Source organism: Molothrus aeneus, chromosome 10 (assembly GCF_037042795.1).
Source record: "Molothrus aeneus isolate 106 chromosome 10, BPBGC_Maene_1.0, whole genome shotgun sequence".
NCBI lineage: Eukaryota > Metazoa > Chordata > Aves > Passeriformes > Icteridae > Molothrus > Molothrus aeneus.
In genome coordinates this window covers 7,043,236-7,066,298 of record NC_089655.1, presented here as the reverse complement: position 1 = coordinate 7,066,298, position 23,063 = coordinate 7,043,236, and the positions used below count along the sequence as shown (strand labels likewise).

At 41.0% G+C, this 23,063-nt stretch overlaps 1 protein-coding gene across 2 annotated transcripts in view; it reads left to right on the top strand.

Annotated features, from left to right (window-relative positions):
* SPSB4 (splA/ryanodine receptor domain and SOCS box containing 4) overlaps positions 1-11,803 on the top strand; it is a 150,230-nt gene extending 138,427 nt beyond the window's left edge. For both annotated transcript variants that reach the window (XM_066556715.1, XM_066556714.1), the window contains exon 3: positions 10,505-11,803. In XM_066556715.1, the coding sequence (XP_066412812.1) occupies positions 10,505-10,632 (128 nt within the window). In that variant the 3' untranslated portion in view covers positions 10,633-11,803. The remainder of the gene's footprint in view (positions 1-10,504) is intronic.
* Positions 11,804-23,063: the final 11,260 nt, after the last annotated feature.

The window sequence follows — 23,063 nt, the reverse complement described above, 5'->3', positions numbered from 1 at the left end:
GAATTCATTGGAACAGCAAGTGAGCACCCCTGGGGGAAGGAGGGTCATTGTGCAGAGTTTGAGAGATCCCAAGGAAATGTGTTGGCTGGATCTGGTGGGCTGCAGAGGACAGGGAGAAGTTGTGAGTGGTATTACCCTGCAGGCTGAGTTCTCAAAATACATTAAGCAGCGTTGTGAGGAGTAGGCTGAAGGATGGTTGGAGAACGGCAGCAGGTCCATCCCAGCTGCCACCCCCCTTTCAGCTGTCCTGGCCAGAGAAGGCAGCTCAGAGGGGCTCCTGCTTTTCAGGTACCCAGAAGGACCAAGTACAGGAAAGTTTTGCTCAGTGATTCTGCCCTAGAGGTGAAGAAATTCAGTGAGAGCAAAACTCGAGTTAGCTATCAGATTCTAGGAATCCTGTGTGAAATTCCAGGGGGTGTTTCTGTGAGTTTTAATGTTTGTCTTCATGCTGTATTCCCCTACCCCACATGCCTAGGAACAAGAAAAGTCACTTCAGTGGGCAAACCACACTGCAGCCCACCTACCCTCTCATCTCTCCCATCCCATCACTGGATTTGTACTGGTGCTTCAGAGGCTTGGGAGCTGATAACACATCTCATACAGCGGCTGTAGAGTGCATAATATGGAAATCCTCTTTCTATACTCCTATTTCTCAGAAAATGGGTTTGTAAGATGACATGGCAGGAGTGCTGATTGTAGGTGGGGCAGAGGGGTGTGATATTTCAGACAGAGCTTTGCCAGAGTTGAAAGATGGTAACAAGAGTTTGTGATTGAGAAGAGCTGCACAATGGTGAGTGGAGGCAGCCCTGTGTGCTCTCTCTGTGCTATGAGAGTGTATTTGTGTTCAAACTGAATGCTTTAGAAATGTGTTCAGAGAGCATCAGCTGTGTTTGCATGCCAGGAACAATGATGAATCCTAAATTCAGTATGAAAATAATTCAGATCATCTCCAGCACCCATTTACTGCTGGTGAAGATTATAGTGCTTAAGAAAAAAAATCACTTTCAACAAGTCCAAAATATAAATGGTACTAAACTAATGGGATCAAATTCATTATATTAAGCTTAATTGCAACTTCATGGCTCCAGATTTATTCCAATGTAATTCTGTTAATACCAAAACTAGAATAATAAAGTGATGAGTCAGGTCTATTGTTTGTAAATCTCCACTAGAGATCATTAGCTTGTATACAACTGCATTAAAATTTAAATGACATGCTGCTGTAATTTTTTCGCTTGGTTTGAGGAAATCTGCATACGTTGGAGCCTCTGGGTAATTTAAATTGAAGTAGTTAAGGAAATGTCATGTAACAATGATATGAGGAATGTAGTCAAATATTAAGTGTCTTAAACAGCTCAGCACAATCTGTACTAATATAAGTAGGTGAGTCATCGGTTCTGTTACCCTGTCAATATGGTGAAACTTTGAAGTGTGGTGCAAAAGATGCTCTGAATCAATTTAATTGCTGACTGAGGTAAACAACTTTGGTGTAATACTAAACAGACACTCAGGAAACTATTGTGAGAGGTTCCAGCTGAGAAAGGGAGTTGTAAGCAGTGGAAATGTTGAATGAGGGTGTGTTATTTCTGTTATTTCAGTGTGCTAGTGTGGAGAAATTGTGCTGAGGCTCCAGCATGCTGGGCACAGTACAAGAAAAGGTGACAGGGAGCATTTCACTGTCCCACACAAAGAATAAGTCACACAAAATACAACAGGTAAAAATGAGGCAAATGGGAGAAGGGCAGAGGGGGCCAGGGACCCACTGGGTTCAGCACATAGTGCCAGCATTTTGGTTCTTTGCAGCTTCTCATTCATTCTCTTCCCTTTTCCCTCTCCCCCTCTCATCCTTGATTAGCTAACCCAAAATAAAAAAATGTGTTTAAGAACAGCTGTGAAAATGTACAAGTTTGAATTTTAGGATATTTTAATCAGTATGATTAGGTTTCCCACCAAGAAGTCTCTTCATCTGCTGTCATGCTATTAAAGCAGAAATGTGTAAATGAATTAAAGGAATTATAAGAGGTTCACCAAAAATATCTTTGACTTCCTGTCCCCCTTTCCTGAGCAATAAGGACTTGTTCACAGCCATAAAGGCAGTTACAGGTGTGTACCTATGTGTGTGATTTTATATGCCCATTTATGAAGCACATCTCATGAAGAGATAAAATGCAGGGAATTGTTTCAGCATATTTCAGTCAGGATGTTGCTCACAGTGTGCAGGTGCCTGTTGCAATAGTTGTCTGCCGTGGTTTGTCCTTGAATCTTGAACTTTCCTTCAACTTTTTCTGTTATTACTTTTTCCATAAATCTGTCCATAACCCCTAACAACATTGTCTTTGAACTCCAGTGCATCTACTCAGTGAAATTTTCATCCAAGCTTTAATTTTCTCTCACCTTGATATATTTTAACTCCTCTTTTTATGGGCTGGCACACAAACTGAATTTAATGGTGATAAATGTATTTCTGAGATTAAAAGCTATAAAGTATACATTACAGATTAATCAGAGCCAAATCTTCATTCTCAGTGTGGTAAATTTGGGCTGAAGGCTGATCAGGGAGGAGCTAAGGAGCCTTAGGCTCATCTCTGATGTCAAGCACATGGTTTTGTTTGTTGGTTTTAAAGAGTGTCTATTATTTTTTGGTGTCTTTGCTACAAAAGAACATTTAAATCATCACTGAAGCAACTGTCCCAATTTACCTTCACACTGTGTTCAGGTGCAAAGCTTGAAACGTGGAAGTATCTGAGGGGAGGAGAAGAGCAAACAAATCAAGGCCAGAAAGGAAATCTTTCCAGCCCATCCTCCTTATTTGCATTTTCTTCCTTATTATCTGACTGTTTTGCAGTTTCTGAATCAGATAAAGCAATACAATTTAGTAATCTAAACTGTAGAAATAGTGTAGTAAAAAGTTTTAAAACATGAGTTATACCCTTGATTTTGGTGGTGGAAATTGGATTATTACGATGCATATGTACATTTAAATTAGAAGTTGGAATTCAGAAAAGAAGATTTTCAGGTGAGTTTCCACAGTAAGGTATGCATGTAGATTTGGCCAGGGCCAGACTTTGTACTGTGCCTGTTCTTCATATGAAATGTGGTGTGTCAGGGCCCTTTTTTGGGTGGATCATAAACCCTACCTAGAGGGTAAGAACTATTAGAGACCACAAGGAGCTTCTCAGAGGTGTTGCTGCAGGTATAGATGTGTGTGGCTAGAAATACAGCTTTCCTACAAAAGTACACAGACAAAAATTACTTTTCTAAGAACATTCCTATAACCAATATGATAAATGTTTAAGTCTATGTTTAAGCCTACTAAATTTAAATCTTTAGGAGAGAATTTTAAGCCTGTGTTGAATTAATTGAATTTAGGCTCTGGTGTTCCTGAGTCAGATCAGTTGTCTGAGTCTTGTGTGTCTACATCCCAAGAGATTTCAAACTCTGAATTGCAAAAAAGACATTGCATGGAGCTGTATATTTGTGCTTAAAGGACAGATTTTTTTTCCAACCTATAACAAGAGGCCACTTGTTGCAGTAATAAGCAGACAGGACTCAGTTTCTTTATATAGAAAAGCTTATTTTTTATTCACATAACTTATTTTTATATAGTTTTTACAGAGTTTGTGTTTAACTTCGATTGGCTAGTAGTTTTCTTGCCACTTAATTCATTGGTTAAAAAAGGTGTTTTGTGTGTACAGGCTAAGACTTTTTGTTTTACTCAGATATTTACATTTTTCTTTTGTAGATTCTCTGGGGACAGATCTTTTGTTATTACAGGTGTAAATGGTTCTCTTACTAGAATAGCTTGTTGTGTTAACTGCTTTCACTCTTATGATTTTTCACATGGGAAGTTAGCTAGCTGCACTTAGAAGAAGTAACAGACTAGCTGGTAATTTAGCAGAGCAAGGTTTGATTTTATAAGGCCTTTCTTTTGTAATATCTCTACTTGTATGCAACAGCCACTGGTGTTGGGGGTCGGTTTTGGTTGTTTTCATTCTGTTCTGCTTTTCAACCATTTCCTCTCAAGACAGCACAGCTGGAGAGCATTAACTGGAAACAAATGATGTTGCAGAATATCTGCTTGTTCACTGCTGCTTTTTCGGCTTAATTCTGCTAAATGCTGCTTGATTCAAGTTTTGAACTGCCCTTAACTGCATTTACCACTTAAAAGATAAACCTGTAAACCAATTCTCCCTTCCCAGCCCAAGGTATGCAGAGGAGGATTGGGGGGCAGGGTTACCCTTGAGTCCTTCCCTCTGTTCAAGCTTTCTTGCCTTCCTTTCTCCCTCAACATATTAAATTTCAAGTGCCGAATTTTTGTGGGATGCGGGTGAGCTCAACTACAGGGCGGTGTTTGTGTTGTTTTATGTATTTCACCTTCCCCACGGTGCCTGCTAAAAGCAAGGGCGGGTGTGGACAGCACAAAGCTTTATTTGTGCTGGCAGACAACTGCTGGAGACAGCGTCTCCTTATCAGCCGTGCCTGATAACACAGAATCTCCCATCTGCCACCCGGGAGCTTTGGAAGACACTGCCAAAGCTGCAGCTGCTGGGAAGGGGCTGCCCGTGGGAGGCAAGGGGATGGATAAACCTGTGACTTTGGGAAAAAGGATAATGCTCTCCTGAAAATCACACCGTGCCCTTTGGGATTGCAGAATTCTTCAGAGAGGTGATTGCTCTGGATCACCTGGATCGTGATTTAAATGGGATGTCTAAGGTGCTTCACTGATTTAGGCTGCAGAGCTTAAAGACATCTGTGGGGAAAATAGATAAGTGTTATCCTTTGTCTGAGTTTCCATTGCTGTTAGGAGATTTATTAGCATTTTTTATGGCTGGTCATAGCCTGTGTTCTTTAATATATTATTTGCAATTTCCTTTCTCTAGATTGTGCCATTTCAGGAACACAACTCAAATTTTCCATCAGTTGCATCAGGGAAGCCATAAATATGTCACAAGGGGTGTATTTATGTACCCTATTATGTGTTGGAAAGAATTTGGCCTGTACTGTGTAAAATTAAAACAATAATTAGGCTTTGACACAAAGGTTGGAAGGAAAACTCCTGGCTTACATATATTTGTGTGCTTATTGTGTGTGATAATTAAATGGTAGTTAGAAATTTCTGCATACTCTAAATCACCCTAATGGAAGCACTTAGGCCATGTTACCTCTTAGCAGGTGTCTTAATAACTAGAGGAGGATGAAAATTGAGGAAAAAGAATTTAACAAAAGCATGCTGCAGTCTGTACAGTGGATACTCAGTGGGCACTTGGATGCCCTGGTAGGGGACATAGGATTGTCCCTCAGAGCAGGGAGACATCAGCTGTGTGCTGGCTAGCCATGGAGAAGCTTTCCCTTCCTGCTTGCTGGATGTGGAAGTCCCACCAGGCCCCAGTGTAAGACTTGGTGTCCATTGGAGCTCCTTCCATGGCAAGGGATCAGTCTTTGAGGACACCATCCCTCTGAAGGTCATGATGCTCACTGATCTTGGCAAAGTATGAGGTAAATATGGAGCAGTGTAAGGCAGTGCTGGGGAGAGCTGGAGTGCTGCTGACTTAGAGAGATGAAGGCTAGAAAGGAGAACAGGGCAATAGCCAGAAAGTACAGAAAATAAAGAAAACCTTGTGCCCAGGTGTGTTGATTTGGCACAGCCTGGGTTTTGGTAGGCAGGGAAGGCTCAGCTGTAGCAGAAGAGGGTGAGCAATGACTTTTGTGGGTGCCCTAGCTTTTGGCCAGTGTTGAACCATGACAACCAGGTAGGACACAAGCAGTGACATAAGGATATGAGCAATGGCATCCTGCTTTTCCCTCCTTTCCAGACTCCTCTCTGTGCACCAGGCATGCAGCCCTTCTGCAAGACTTTACATTCCCTTTCTGGAGGCATTGTGGCTTCAGCTCCTTAATGAGCTGACTCCATCCATTTTGAGAAAAGCAAAGTTAGAACTGGAGAGATGTCCCTCACTTATTTAATGGTGTGCAATCATATGTCTCCTAATACTGGGGGTTTTGTTGGGTTTTGTTTTTGTTTTTTAAATCTGACTTTAAAAGTGCCTTTCAGCAATTGTTAACATTAACATGAATTGCTGAATTTAAGTGCTTTTTAATAAGTTAAAGGCAAAACTATCAAAATATAAGGTAGCTCAGTGTCTTAGGTATGTATCTATAAATTCCTAAGTTCTGGTGACATCAGTTCTCATGAAACCTTCCTTTGTCTTTCACCCAGCTTTAATTTTGCTGATTGTGGTTCTCCCTCCCAGTCATCTCTGCTTTTATAACACGAGATAAAAATACGTTCTTCATAGACTGTTAGAGCTTTACAAATTTATTTTTAAAGATAGTATTGTCATTTGGCAAATAAGTGTTGTCTGCTAAGGGCTGCTCTTTAGTGTGAGCCGTATGTAATGTTGCAGTTAATAACATTTAGTGTTATCAGCTGCTCGATGACTTTATCTCCTCTACAAAAGCCTGTTTGCAGAGAGGAGGCAGCCTTGCTCGAGTGCCAGATTGTTAAATAACTACAGGTTGCCAAAACTAAATGAACTTTTCAGCTGGTAATGATGTGCAAATTGCTCTCAAAAATGTATGTGCACTGGAGGAATGCTCACAAGCACAGGGTTGTCTGGTTACAAACGTTTCTTTGCCTTTGTCCTTAACCCAGCAGTGACACCATTAGAATGACTATATCTATATGTATAATAACACAGTTATTTTGTGTTATTAACAGCTGAATCAATAGCTGAATCAACAGTTACTCAATAGCTGTTTTAATTAATGTAATTAACCAAACATATATTTAAGCGATTTTTAAGTTATTAGTTACTATGTTAAATAGCCATTTAAGCTATATTGTGGCCCTCTTGGTGAAATGCAGCTCTGGGTAAGAGGAGTGGCTGTGGCTGTGCTGCCAAAGTGTCCCCCTGGGTGTGACTGTAGTGTCTGGAAAGGAGGGTTTGCAAATGGGCCTTTTTTAAAACTACTGGTGCCAAAAGGGGAGACACAGGAATTAAACTCGGACATGTCAATTAAGCAGTATTTTTAAAATTCATTTTTTCTTCTCTTGAGAAATACTTTCCTGTAATGTGGCAGATATGGGGAGCTACCTTTGGGTGAGGGGTCTCAGAGTAAACTTTGGATGAGGAGGTGATTGGGTACAGGGTGTTCAGGAGGGTGCCTGGGGCTGGCCCAGGCCTGGAGCTGTTTCCCAAAGCTGCAGTTTCTCTCCTGGTGCTGCTGCAGCCCAGAGGAAGCGCTGGGTTTCCTGTGCAGAGCTTGCTCCCTTGCCCTGGACTGTCTCACCTTGGGTTTCTTAGCCTGGTTGGGAATTTAGTACAAAGAGCCATTCTTGTGAATCATGTTTTCTTTGCAATTTTGCATTCCAGCTCAACAATTCGTTCCTCTTTTTTTTTTCTAATGGCAAGGACTTTACTGGAGTTCACATAACTTTGGAAAAATTGTTAGTTCAGGTTCTTCTGGGGCCCTTGAATGTTCCAGTTCCAATCCATTGAGGATTGTTTTAAAAATACAACTGTTAGTACGCCTAATATGTGTTAGAATTAGTGGGATGTTCTGACAAACAGTTAATATCCCTGAATTTAAAAGTTTTTCAAAGGTAAATATTTAAAGGTGGGAAGGAAAGGCTTTTTCTGTAGCCAAGTTAAAGCTAATGATGCGTCTTCAGTGTATTCATCTTTTCCCATCTCTTGCATTATTAGACTGTTCTCAGCAGTATTTCTATGGTCTCAAATGAAAACAGCATTTTGGAAGTATGGTTTGAACGTTTGAATGTGCTGTGGAGTGTTTTGGGTGCACTGAGTCTGTGTGTGTCCTTTCCCCTCTGCAAGGACTGACTTACTCTGGTACTTTGATTCCTGATTTGTGAAACGTGTAGTGAAAATGTGAGGTGTGGTGGAAGGGGAGTGACAGCATTAAGGTACACACCAAGTGGTTTATAATAGTTCTGTCAAGTTAGGCTGCCTGAGAATTGTCAGTCTTTAATTTTAACAGTTCTACCTTTGTCCCATAATCTGTTTCAAAACTAAGATTATTTCTTTTTCTGAATTTAATTTTTATTCATTTAGGACTATGCACAGCTACATACAGTTTTAATTTAAAATGTTATTATTACAATTTTTTTCTCAAGTTCTTACAGCCAGCACCCCAGAAAACATAATTTTTATTTAGTATTGTAGGACTAACCTGTTCTGAATTTGTTGTAGGTTTGAACTGCTGTCGGGTAGAATAAAAGAATATAGTTCAATTTTCAAGTTGCAAAAACACATTTAGCATGTGCAATTTAGCAGCTGTTGCAAACACTTGAGGGCATTTTCTTCAGCATTTGAAAATTCCCTGTAGAAGTGAGACAGGAGACATTCATTTAGCATTTCAAGCTTGAAAAATAATTTAACCTTTCCTTAAATTGTGTTTTGAAGTTTGGGATTAACACTGTGCCTGGCTGCACAGATGGTTACATTTTACATATTCCTTTGTCTAGGAAAAAAAAAAAGAGACCACATGGTCAGTTAATGGCTTTAAACACTCCTCCTGCTTATTTTATATCTTCCTAATGGGACCTCAGAGATTGTGGGAAGATACTCAGAAAATTGTTGTTTATGGTGTAAGGCTTGTAAGATGTGTTGTGTTCTGTGTCCCAGAACTCATGAGCTATTTTTGCTCCTGCTTATTAATTCTGGTTAATGAATTTCACAGCTTTATCCCTTAAGATTTAACATCCATAATTCTGCTGTGGAAAAAATGAAAACTGAGATCACCTATGCAGAGAAAATGTTGCTTTATTAATGGAATGTGAGGGTTCTTATTGTGTAATTTTTAATAGGTAAAATTATCAATGAGGTGTATTGCCAAGAAATAGACTCCATATTGTCACTGAAGTGGTTATAAGCTAAAAAAACCTTTTAGTCTTTCAGAATGCTTTCTAAGCTTTTTTGCAGCCACTTTGGGGAAATATCTTAGTGAACTGTGGACGACACAAATCAAATGTGATGTTGGGATAAATGATGGAAAATCCATTAAGTCAGTGGTGTGTCACCAGAGCAGACAATTCTAGCATATAAATCCAGTCCTTAACTGGGTATTTTGTGCTTTGTAATGATTTTTTTGTCCAACTAGTTTTAAAATATCAGCTAACAGATTGATGGATTAACACAGAATTATGGAATAAAGTCATGGAATGGTCCCTAAAAGGGACCTTAAAAGTCATCTGGTTCCACCCCCCTGCCATGAGGGGACTCCTTCTTCTAGGCAGTGTGTGTAAATCTGCACATGGCTCATACACAGATCTGGATAAAACCACTGAGTGCTGTACAGTGTTGAGCACTTGTAAGAAATCTGTCAAGTTTATTAAATGTTATCATTACAATATAGGCACAATACTTTTTTTCCCCCTCCACTGAAAGTGCTAGTAAGGTTTTTAAGGCTACTACTCTTTCATCATGTAAAGAAGAAAAGTTTCCTCTAATCTTTTAAGTTCTTACCTTTATAAGCTAGCATGTGCAACAAAATCCATCTGGTTGGAATTCTTAAAGATAGCAGTAACTGGTACAAGACTTCACAGCTTTATTCCAGCTCCTGTGGCAGAAGGATTTCCATTGCCAACACTGCAGTCACAGAGATGATGCTTGCTACTGTGAGGTGGAAATTTTATGATATTCCTGCAATTCTAGGCTAGCTGGATGAGATATAGGGGTGAGATGGTTTGAGATGCTGGGGATCAGAGTTTGGGTCTCCACTCTGAAGTGGTATCAGCAAGGCATTTCTGGCAGATACTTAATTCACTTTGATTAATTTAAACTGAAGACATCTGAAAATGTTGTTTATATATTTTGGGGGTGTTTGGTGCTTATATATGGGAACACACACTCTGCCTTCCAGTCAGCCAAATCCTCCTCCACTAATTTATTCACAGAGGAAAAGGTTATGTTTCCTCTAGATTTCGGAGAGTGTTTTGTTTAGTTTTTTCTTCCAAAGGAGCTCCTAGAAGGAAAGGCTAAAAGAGTGTTGCAGGAAAAGCACTGTTGGCTGAGAAGTTGGGTTACCCCTAAGTGCCATTTCCAGTTCCTAAGATGCAGAAGGAGCTGGGATGTAAAGGTCAGAAGTTGCCAGTGTAGTTCATGTTAACACAAAATGATGAATGTTGTGTTACAAACACAGTAGAAACTCCCTGTCTTGTTTGAGATCTGGAAATGTAGTAACTTCTCATGCTTGGTAGAGCAGCCTGAAGAGTGGTTTGGCACTATTGATTTAAACCTCACAGATAAAGAAGCTCAGTGTGAAACTTTGCAGCCCCTGACTATGGTGAAATGTAGAAAATTCTGCCTTGACTTCTACTGATTATCTTAATTGCCTCAAGATACAGAGGTTTTCCCAATACCATTGCTATCTTTGTGACTGACAATAGAATACATAATCTCTGTTAAAAAACAGTGTCTGTAAATGGAGATGCTGAGAAATTAACTCTTTGTTTTCTTTTCTTTTCTTTCTCCTGTTTTTCCAGCGGAACCCCTGCCTTTAATGGACTTGTGCCGAAGATCAATTCGTTTTGCTCTTGGCAGAGACCGCCTGCATGACATAGAAGTTCTACCTTTGCCTCTGTCTCTGAAAAATTATTTACAGTACCAATAAGAAATCTAGAACCCTCTGGCCTCACATTGGAGTTCATCAATGCAAATGGCAGAAAATTGTTTACAGCAAAATATAAATTTTTGTGATGGACACTGAAGTGTTATTTAATTTTTAATATATGTATTTTTTTCTGAACCAGTGAAAGCAGATCACTGTGGGGGACTACTAAAGAATGTGAAAACATTGATTTGATTGAGGTTCATGTGTTACCTGTTGCCTTTTGTGTTTACAGTCCTGAAGGCTATAATTCTCATCTCTCATACACTGATTGGTTTTTCTTTGTTGCTTCTGGTAAATGCCAAAAGAAAATCTGACCTGCAAGATTCAGTGTCCTGCAGGCAGACCATTTTTCAATATTATGATTTTCATTTTTTGTCCTCTCTCCTACACTTTACTCCAGTAAATAAAAAAACATTAGCAAAGGAAAAATCTTTACAGTAACTCTTGAAAAATATTTAAACCTTGGTATGCAGAGTTGTTGAGAGTTCTGTGTGTTCAGTGCTCAACATAATTAGGCCTATAATATCTAAAAGCTCTAATGTTTGAAAAAAGCAGATTATTGTCTAAAAGAAGAGAATGTGGTTTTAAAACATGAGAGGAAACAAATGGTTTATGTGTCAGATCAGTTTCTGGACTTGGTAACAGTAAGGTGCAGTTCATTGTTTTCAAGACCAAATCTAGTCCCTCCAAAGTTCTGCAGTTTATAACAAAGTGTTCATTGTCCCAAGAATTTAGGATATTCATATTTTAGGAAGCTTGTCACTTTTTTTTTTTAACAAATTTATAATTTTTATGTGGTATGAACTCTAAGTACTTTGTTTTCTTTTTAATGTATGTGTGGTTATAATGTTTATTTATCTGTTTAGCGTCTGGAGTTCTCATTTAATTGTTTCCCATCTTGGGGTGACTGATTCTGGTTTTTTCCCTAGCTCCATCTGAAATGTATCAGTTTTTCAGGCTCATCCCCTTTTTTTAAGATGCTGCTTTCTGTTTGTGTTTCTTACATGTTTCAAGTTATCTGCCTGAATCAGTTATCTAGTTTTTAAACTGGAAGTTGTTGTTAGGGCAGAATGTCAAATGTTTAGACTGAGCTGCCTTCAGCATATTTTAATGTGAATTTACTGATGAATGAGGAGAAAATTTCTAATAAAGTCTACTGTCCAAAGTAAAACTCCCATCTCCTTTGATCAAGTGCTAAAACTGCTCTTAGCCCAGAGCTGAAGTTCAGCTGCTTGTGCAGCTTTGCAAATGTTTGTTTGGGTCTTCTGTGGGATTGCTGCTGTAGGCTCCTGTGTGAGAGACATGGCAGGCAGTGACCTGTCCCATTCTGGATTTATCCCACTCACCCTGAGTATGGACATGCTCTTGCTTTCAACACCATCCTGGTCAGATTCCTCTGAACAAAACCTCACTTCTGTGCCAAGCTGTGCTTTGGGACTTGGTGCTTTTGAGGCAGGTTGGAGACTGACTGCTGTGCACTGATGATCCAGGCAAAACCACTGCCCCACAGATGGCTGCCCTGCTCTCAGTCACCCCTGGGAACAGAATTACAGTTCCAGCTGGAAAAGAGAAATGTGAGATGCAAAAACACAAGCAAGAGTGGAAGCAACAAGGACAAGGTAACACAGGGATGTCAGAAGTTAAATAACTAATATTTGATTGTCTGGGTTTAACTGGAAGCTTCAGCATGGAATTATTTTGGACTCGCTTTCACTTAAGGTGAGAGGTACATACTGCATTCCTTCCCTTAATCTTACAAAGGGGAAGAAACTACAGCAATGATCCACATTTCTTACTTTTCCTGCTTGCTTTATTTCATATAAATCTTTTGTCTCAGTAGGTACATTGGAAGAAGGAGCTATAAAAGTATAATATTCACACAAAAGGCAGAACTAAGGTGTGTCAAATAATCTGTCATAAGCAAGTAGCTGTTCAGGAATGGCAATTCTGGTAGCACCAAGGTCCATGCTAGGTAAGCATTCCCTAAAATTAGTGTTCTACTGTGTGTAACTACAGACTTCATGTTCCTTTGAATAACTGCAGGGACACAACTGTTCTTTCACTTGACCCAGACCAACAGCTTTTTAATGTTACAGTAAAGGGGGAATTGATATTGTAAGACAAATTAATGGTGCCTCTGTATGTTAATTGACCTTATTGCTTTACAGTTGCTTTGGAATTTTAGTTGATGCCCCTTTTGTGATGATTTCTCTAAGCCAAACTTCCTTATTTCAACTTTCAAATATTTTTTCTAACACTTAGTGTCTTCTGAGGCATTATAGTTCTACAGGAATGACTATTTTATTATTTTACTGTTTCCTAATGACAAGTTGTGATTCTGTGGATGGTAGATACATTCCTTCATATGGTATTAGGGCCATGTTTTTGGGGACCAAAGTCTGTCTGATGCATTTTTCTCGGTCTGCAGAAGCCTTATAATGAGACTGCAGCATAGTATTATTGATACTTCAAGGTTCTTCCTAAGCATCCCTGTGCAAGTGGATTCTCTTCCAGGAGAGTTTATAGGAAACATGGAGTACAGGTAAGGATGAATCAGGCATTGAGGCTAAACAAGTGGTCAGAGAATCTCCTCACAAAGGGTACCAGGAAGAGTCTCCTCTCTGCCAGTGAGCTCCAGCCTGGGTGCTGGGTCCCTCACTTTGATTGTTCAGGCTCCCTTCAGTGGAATGCAGATGTTGTTCACTGTCTGCTTCAGGAGGGCATTGAGCAATGATTTATAAAGTAGCCAGGCATTGGCTTTTGCCCAAATCAGAGGTCAAACACGAAGTTGTTACATTCCTTCAACGAGATCAGTTGAAACTTCTCAGAATCTCTCTCCTGGCCACCTCAATGCAGGAAGATCCCTACCCAGAGGTCCACTCTGGGCAATATCTGACAGTGAGGGTGATCGCTTACTACAAAGCTGGACTCTCTGAGATTGGGAGTGAGATCTTCCTTGCCTTCATATTTTCAATTTCCAGCCACTTCTGCCTTTCATCACATGAAAGAAACAGACAATCCATGTGATAGTTTTCAGCTTTCACTGTGTCCCTGTGCCTGAGAAAAAGGAGTGCAGTTTCTCTAGACATGATGTGAATTTCAGAATCACAGAATATTCTGTGTTGGAAGGACCCACAAGGATCATTGAGTCTGACTTTCAAGTGGATGACCCATAAGGTGATGAAGCCCACAGCCTTTTATACCCTGCTCTGACAAACTGAGCTAATCTCACACACAGTGTTCCCATGGCTGGTAAACTGAGGGCAGCAGAAGCTCTGTAATGCAAAACATGGGAGTTTATTGGTAGTATTTGAAGGAAAAGGGCACATGCCTGGGAGCTGCAATCAAATTGCAACCTCTGTGATGGGTGCGTGCTAATTAGTGGGTTCCAAAAGGAAATATTTTACCTGCTCTGCATTTGGTTCTCTAATGTGGCCCCTTCCTAGGAATTAGTGATGGTTCAGAATTCCTTCTATTGTAACTGTGGTTGAGATTTGTGGGAACATGTATCATAGCTTCTCTTCTTTACTTTCTCCCTTTTGCCATTCTTCAGCCTTCTGCAGCTCATGTGAGGTTGGGGAATTGATTGATCCCCCTGGAGGTGCTGCTCTGGTGATCACGATTCACAGATGCTATAACACACTCAGCTTTTACACTTAGTGAAACTGTAATTTTGTAACACCTACATTTGGAGGCAAATTTGAGAAGCTGCTGTGCTTTGATGTAGCAGCTGTCACACGTATCCTGCTACTGGGCTGACAGAGTCTGTTCTACAAAGGCTTTATTTCTGCCTCACATTGAACCACTGGGGATGTGTTGAAATCCCTGGATTCTCACCCAGAGACCATGTACTACAATCTGTAGGCAAATCATGAAGTTTTATTTTAGGCTTTATATGTAGTCTTTCTGGTGTCCATGTTTTTATATCAACAGATAAACTCTTGCTCAGGTAGGACCTAACTTTGGAGCAGTTTCTCAGTGTTCACTTGAAGCTGGGAAAGCTGTTACAGAGCAGATGTGTACAGATCATTTAAGTGTTTTTGATAGTTATAAAAGAGCAGCAAGCCAGAAATGCTATAAAGTTTCCTTCTCATCTCCATTACAGTTGGTATTGTTAAACTATAACCACATGTTCTCCTGTCAGTGGAGCTCAGCACAGTGAGCTCTGTATCAGCTCCAGCAGAGCTCATTCAGGTGCAATTCCCACTGACATCAGCGGGAGATCTGCCTGAGTCAGCACTGCTGCCCTTGGTTCCCATGTAAAGATCCCCAAACATTTCCAACACATTGTATTGAGCCATACTTTATTATATGTAAGCAATGTCAAGCAGATGGTTTCTGCAGCAGTTTCTGTAATTTGGCAAAACATGCTGGCAAGCGCAGTTAGGTGAATGCTGTGAGAAAGCTGAATGAAAAAATGTGTCTCCTTGAGGCTGAGAGCAGCATTCAAAGGGGGAGCCAGACTTCTTGGTTCCTTGGTGATAGTTTTCCATTTATAAACCTTTAGAATCTCAGTGGGTTTTATTCTCTATGCTTAAAGGCATGTAGGATCTTTATCCACTCATGTTTATCTCAAAAGAATGTCTGGTGATCATAAAGTGGAAATAGTTTTGTTTGCTTGTTTCAAAAAGACACCAAAAACCTCCTTCCTCCTTGGGAAATGTTCTCTGTAGACATAGAGCCATGGGAAATATACAACACACACCAGCCTGGATGCTCCACCAGGTACTGTTTTTTATTTTTTCTTAGGGTAGCAGCTGTTGCTTCAGAGAAGACCTCAGTGTGTTGTGCAGGCATTGTCTAAAATAGAAACATTTGGAAACATCTGCAGCAAAGCTGAACCCTGCTGAAGGTATGTTAAAGCAAATTTAGTTGTGTCTCTGCCCCTGTGGCAGGGACAGAGAACAAAGGATCAGAGCTTAGGAGAATAGTGTTTGCCTTATTTTCTTTTTTTAGCCCCACTATAGAGTACAAGTAAATTCAGAGGGGAAAGGAATAAAGACAAGTTGTTTATGCTTCCATCATCATCAGGTGTTTAGTGTTGATGTTTAAAGCTTAAGCATCTTCCCCACTAAACCTTTGTTGCACAGCCTTAACATCCCAAGGCTCTACCACTGATTGCTTCAGAAGCCTCTGAATGTCTCCGGGCTCTGCAGTTGTGTAATGGCACCCAATTCCACATCTTGTCCTGGTAGACCTTAATTCATTAGCTTCAGGGCAAAAAGCACAGCTGCTCTCTCCTCATTGGCACTGCTGCAGGAACATGTGGGGGTACCCAAACCAGCTCCCATCCTGGGCAGAGAGAGCCCAGCCCCTGGCAGAGCCCAGTGTGGGGCAGCTCCTGTGCCAGGCAGCATCTGCAGCAGTGATGGATGGCTGAGCTCACATGGGTCTGCATTTCAGCTGGGAGGCAGCTCTGCAAATCCTGTTTAAAACAGCTGTCAGGATCAGGTACTTGCAGTTTCATTTGTATAGCTGTGACAATTTGTAAGGTGTGTGTAGCTCTGATCTCTGCAGGTGACAGTAGCTGTAAAAGCAGAGCTCATGTTTTTAGTAGCTTTAACATATTAGGGGTGCTTACAGTGGAGGCAGGTATGTTGGATTTTCATGTATTGTTTCTGACTTTTGAAAGCTACACCACAAAAGGCAGGTGTCTTCAGACTTCTAAGGAAAAGCAAACAAAACACATAAATTAGGTGATATTTTATTTCTGCCAGTCCTCATGTATGACAAATGCTACTGCCAGTTTCAAATCCCAGTGACAGGCCAGCATCACAGAGGCACTTTGCTGAGATCAGGATATTCTTGGTGGTGCCTGTGTCAGTTTCCCCCATATTTGCCTATTTTTTAAAGAAGAAAAAGGTATTTTACAAAGTTATTCAAATTACAAGCTTAACTTGAAAATGCCCTATTCTAAGGAATAAAATGCTTATAGCACACTTAAGACTTTATTAGCAGAGACACAAGAAACTGCTGCACACATACCTGGGAAACTAGTGAATGTTTTTAATGGGAAAATGGTTCAGCCTTTTCTCATTTTACTGAGAAAATCAGTTTGGCAAGTGCACTGCTTCTTATATAGCAAAATATGAACAGCTGTAAGGCATGGGGCCAGAATTTCACTGTATGCATTTGGAAGTGACTTCTCAAGCACAGTAAAGGTACCTGTGACATTTTCTGGGGGACTGAAGTTTTACTTCATTTGGAGATAACTTTTAACTGTTGGGAATTGATAAGATTTGGATCCTTCTAAGCTATTCTATCTGGGCTTGTCTGGAGATGAACCAAACCAAAACCAAACTTCCCCCCCCATAAATTAAGCTACCTGGGTAAACTTGGCCCAGCATCAAGTGCTGCTGGTATTAAAATGTTTCCCAAGTCCTACATAATTGCATAAATAAACCCCCATTGGAAAAAGGAAAGGATGTTTTGAGTATTAAATTGGCCTCCAGAAGTTCTGAGATTAATTTCAAGTTGTGCCAGAAACTTTCATGTTCTTGCTTATTTGCTGATTCTCCCTCCACCCCTGCCTCTACCATTTCCTCTGTACATCAAAGACAGCAGTCCAATTTTTCATTGACCCTAAGTTTTCATGATACAAATAAAACCACCCAGTTATTCATAATTTCTAATCATCCTGCATCTTTTACCTCACTGGTATTTGAGACTCAGGCTGTGTTTCCCAAGCTGAGCTTCTTAAAAATCCACCTTGTAATTTCATTCTTCTCCTCACTGTCCACTTTGGGAAAAGCATTCATAAGGTGAATCTTCACTCTGTCTTCACTGTTCACGACTCTGAGAGCCCACTCAAAGAATGTTGGGACGTGTCACATTGGTGGCTTGCTGTTGAACTGACCTAATTAGTTTTTAATTTAATAACTGTCCAGTTACTAAGGTCAGTGCCCCCAGATGGCCTCATTCTGTACATATACACAAAGACACAAGTGACCATTTCGATTTGCTGCTAATATACCTTTTGTCTTGTGTCTTTGCTATTTATATGCAATTTCTCTTGACTCTTCTACTGGGGCCTCACTCTGGGAAACAGTGGGTGCTTCAACCTTCTGTGAGCCCAGAATTTAATTTGCCTTCTCAGAAGGATCAGCAGTATTTAAAATAACAATTTGTTTTAGATCAAAGTTCTATGAGCTGTCACAAGCATTGCACAAGATTGGAATAAATATGAATTTTAATAATAGAGCTGCTTAATGTTGAGGTTTAAAACTCCATGCTTCAGTTCCTCTCACATCATTAACCCTCACCCACTAAGGAATGTTATACACAACTTTACTATCAGTGGTTACTCTCATATAAAAATAAGAGAAATAAATCTGTAGTTGTAGTACAGAAACTTCCTTCTCCTTGAGATCTGTGACTTCCAGTTTCCTGTTGAATCTGAGCTGAAAAAAAGAATTTGGAGAGGCTGGTTCCTTGCATTGCTTGGTATTCCCATCCCCAACAGAAGTGGGAACAAATGTTTTTAATTGTCAAATAACCAATGATAAATGGACAGCTGGGATAGGAATCCAGCCCATCTCAAGATGTTGTGTCTTGTGCACTAAAAGGTGAAATAAATGTTTTGGTTTTTTGGGTTTTTTTTTCTCCAGAACTTTGTATCTCTAGAAAGATCTCCTAAACATTTATCTTCTGAACATGTTCATCTCATTGGAGATGGGGAAATGCTTCTAATCCTTTTGAAATACCAGCCTTCTGGATCAGGCAACTTTGTGACTTTGGAAAAGGAAGGACGCTTTATATCGTGCCCACTTTTTATTTATATTATCTTTAGTTAAGGCCTTAAAGTTTTGTTCGATTTATGGTTTAGGAATTTATTTGTAGAAATATAAAAAATATTCTTTTTTTCCTTTGTGAGTTTGCTAACTGAATCAAAAAGTTTTTATGGTCTTGCTATAATTACAGAAACTGGAGGGTCAAATGATGTCTTTTATGAGACCAGCTGAATGAAACTGGAGACACTTTCAGACACAGAAATGTTTCACTGAAATACAAACACCAGTTTTCAAAGTTAAATTCAGATAAAGAGCTGTTTAAGCTTTTAACAGTTCTTAAGCGGCACAGAAATTTAAGAGTCGATAAATATATTGGTTCTGTGCCCTGTTATAATTTTCCCATTCCTGAGCCACCAGCAGCTCCTGTGTGTTCTGCTGAACCCACCTTTCCTCTCTCTAATGACTTACTGAATCTTCCCTCTCTGTGTTGCAGGTACAAACCTCTTTGATGATATAATTGATTAGCTGTTGCAAGTTAAACTTGTATCACAAGTTTGAAGCTGTATTTTGCCTTGAGGATCAAAGCTTCAGCCTGCATATCCTGAAAGCTGGTCTGGCTTTTAGAGTATAGCATTAGTCACATTAAAGATACTATCTTTGTAAATTCAATCCTGTATCTATCCTGCAGTAATGGTGTGCATGTTCACACCATCCCATCTTACAGAAACACTAACTAAAAAGAGCAGATGTCATATATTTAATCAAGACCTTTCCCTTTTGTGGTTTTCCTGTTCAAAGAAAACAAAGAGAATGAGTTCTGAGAATGTAAGTCCTCCGCTGTTTGCACAGAGCTCCTTTTTGAATGGTTTTGTAGGTGTACACCTCCTCTGCTGTCATGCAGAAACATGCCAGGAGCTCACTGTGAATTTCTGTAATGGAGTGAAGGAGTTCAGGCACAGGGCGGGGCTTCCCCTGGCCATTGGAGATTTCCTGGGGTTTGTTGTGTGTTCCTGTGTGGTGAGCAATGGGAACAGGTTGAGGCAGGGCATTAACAATCCTGGTGATGCTGACTGTCAGATGAGGCTGTGGAGGCATTGGCCAAGCCTGGGAATGCTGCTGAGCCTCTGCCTGCCCTTTCCCAGGTACATGCTGCTGATGGGGGCCAGTGCCACGGCCCTGCACCTCACAGGTTCCTCTGAAAGGTGGAAGGGAGCTCTCTGCTGGGCAGATGCACCTGGCCACGCTCCTGGAGATGCTGCTGCACCTGGCTGATGAGACAAGCATAACTGGGCTTTATTGCCAAAATAAAACTCGTCAGTTTTCTTATAAATCCCAGCAATTTGGTCCCCAGGGCTTTCAGTCTCTTCTTAAGATGGTTTGGAGGGGCTTGATCACAAGGTGATGGGTGCCAGGAGTGCACCTGTGTCCTTTTTCCTCACTTTTCTGTTCCAGTTGTGGGAAATAACTGGATTTTGGTTGTTTTTTGTTGCAGTTCACTGCAGATCCTAAAAAAACCCATCAGAGGGAAAGACCATAGCTCATCCTTCCATCACCAGGTGAGAGTAGAGATGGTCATATTTCAGGAGTCTAGTTGTGGAATATTTTATGGAATCGGCCAAGTAGCTTTTACTTCTGGAGTTTCCACAGTCTGTCTATGCCAGATCCAGCCTGTACTTCAATTTAGTGCCACTCTGAGCTCTCAGTCCGCAGGAGAATGAATGTTTTGGGAACTTCCTACAGCTCTACTTAATGGTTTGTGGATTATGATGATTTTCTGGAAGTAGGCTATCCATCCTGAGCTGTTTTCTTCCCACTCCTTGTCAGACTGTGCCTGCAGGAAGGCTGAAGTGAGACCAGTATCTGTAAAATCTATGACTCTCCCTGTCTCCCTGAGCCTGAAGCTGACAGAGTGGGAGATGTAAAAGACTGAAAACTCCTTTTTTGTCCCCTGAATACCAAGACTCTGTATCTGTAAGGTGCTCCTTTCTTTGTGGCATCTTGGGGATACTTCCCAATGCATTGGGCAGAGGAACCTGTTGTGTGTCAGCATGGGAACTGTCAGGACATACCAAGACCAGCCAGAGATGCTGGTTAAGAGATCTCCCTCAGGGCTGGAGTCACATATTGGGTCAGTGTGGTTCCTTGGGAACATTTCCAGAGGACCATACCCTTCCCTGTTCTCTGGAATCCCACCATGGATATGGTGCAGTAAAATATTTTTATTTTAAAAAAGCCAGTCCAGGATTGGAAATGCCACTCCAGGACTGGAAATTAGCTGTTCCATGGATTTATTTTTCACAATGTGTTTTTAATTTTACACAGAAGCCCTCTCCTTCCCTCAGAACCCCATATCCTTTAGCTTTGGCTTTTCTCAAAAACAATTCCCTGCCTACACCTATGAAAAATATTCCAAATTAGTGTACTCTGTGACCTGGGCTTAGCTGGTCACTTGGAAACCTTGGGAAGGAATTTGGTGACAATGGAAACTTGACTCTTGATGACAAGCTCAACCTGAACATAATTGAAGAAATAAAAAATAAAACCCAACCCACCGTGTGCGGAGCGCGGGCAGGGCCTGGCACAGGAACACACAGCAGGAGCTGCCGTGCCCAGCAGGGGCCAGGGCACCCGTGGCTGTTCCATGCCCAGGGTCCCAGGAGCAGGGCAAACTCCCACTGTCCAGTCCCTGGATCTGCCTCCTGCTGGCACTTGGCACCCCGGCTGTGCTTGGGTGCAAGTGCTCCAGTGCTGCTGCCTGGAGAGATTGGGAAAATGGGCATTAACCAATCCTGAGCTCGGGCTGGGGAAAGCATTTGGCACCTCTGGCATTTCAATAAAAACAGTTTCCATAATTTTAAAAATATGTTGAACCAACCCACAGGAGACAAATAAGCCTTTTTCCCTAAGTACAGGCCTAGGGATTACACAATTATTCCTATGCCTGATCAAACAAACCAGCAGACAGTTTCTGAGGAGAGATTCCAGGCTCTTGTCTCCCTCCCTGGCTGTACAACATTTGCAGAGCACCAGGATTTGGATACTTGGGCCTTAATTTAAATCCCATAGATACCAAGGAACAGGAAGTGTCCTAAGGCACCTCCATTCATACTTCGATTTTTCATATTTTAATTTTAAGTCTTCTGTCACTAATGAATTTTGCTCTTCTTTTATTAAGAACATTTCACCCCTTCTTCTTTAGGCATCCCCATCCAGGAGATAAAATAAATGTGGAAAGAAGTTTGGAATGCGGCTTCCAAGTCAAGTTACCTGGTAGGAAATTACTCCAGCTCTTTTGTACCTCAGTGTGTTTTAAATACAGCTTGGCCCTTCATGGCTGCAGACTCTCTGCTACTCCCAGGGAAGTAACATCAGCTGTGGTCTCATCCCTGTTGTACACAAAAGCATTGATTTGGGGTTGAATTTGGATGCAGGCAGGTATGGGCCAATTTCAGAAAGCTTCAATCCCTGTTTTACAGTGATTCAGTCAGTGACTGGGTGGTGGGACCTTCAGGATGGTCACCCCTCTCCTGGCCACCATCCCTGCTCTATGGTCCGTTCCCACTCCTGCCTTGGCCTCTTCTTTAATAGTAGGAGGTTAAACCATAATTGTTTGCTTTGCTGGTTTTTGGGACATCAGTGACTCCCCCAAGGCAGCTGGCAATGCTCCTGTTTCCACACCCTCTGCTTCCCAAAGCCATGCTGGAGCCAAACAGAGCAAAGGAGATATCTTAGCTCCATGCTGGAAATTTCCACTTGTGCCCAGAAACCCAGAGAAATAGTGTCTGCCCCATTCTTGAAAGTGCCCAGGGCTGCACAGGGCTTGGAGCAACCTCAACTAGTGGATGGAATGGCAGGGAATGGAATAAGGGGATTCTTAAGGTCCCTTCACACCCAAACCCTTCTGGGATTCCTTGATGATTCTGTGGTGTCTTCCTGCATTTATTTTGCATTATTTCCTCCTAAATTTCTTTTCTCAAATTTAGATGACTTGTTAAAGGAATCATTTTTAAATTATTCCAGGGATAAAAAGGGGAGCACCAAACATTAAAAAATCATTCCTACATCTATCAAATCATTATTAATTGGGAGCCTATTCCCTCATCTCTGTCCTTGTTTTGTTTTCTTGGAAAACCTTATGATCCTGTAGTTTATCAGAGACATCTGATGAGATTACAGAAAGGTTTGCCCTGTCAGAGAGCCAGGGGGGTTTAGAAAACTTGTTCTTCTCCATCTTTATTCTTCAACCAGGTTTCCCCCAAAAAGGTTTTGTGGAAGAAATTCACAATTTCTGGAAATGGATGAGGTTCACATTTTTTCTCCACTGTTTTTCACCTATATTTAAACTATTGGAATTACCCTCAAATGAGCCCTAGGAAACTACTGTGAAAAAGATCACTCAGAGGAACATCTTAAAAGAGAAAACCACATTCAGCAGCAGCAAAAACAATCCCATTGCTATTTTCACCTGGTCTCTAGGTGCTCTGCCAGAGCTCCCCACAGCCATTCCCATTCACAAACAAGCACTATGGAGGACACTCACTTTGTCCATGAGGGTAAGGAGGCAGTTTTGGACACGTTCTTTGCCATGGAATGGGACAACTAAGTCCAGATGGTCTTTGTGGTCCCTTCCAAGCCAAACCAGGCCACGATTCCATGACAGAATCAGCACCTACCCCAATTCCATTCCAGAAACCTCCCACT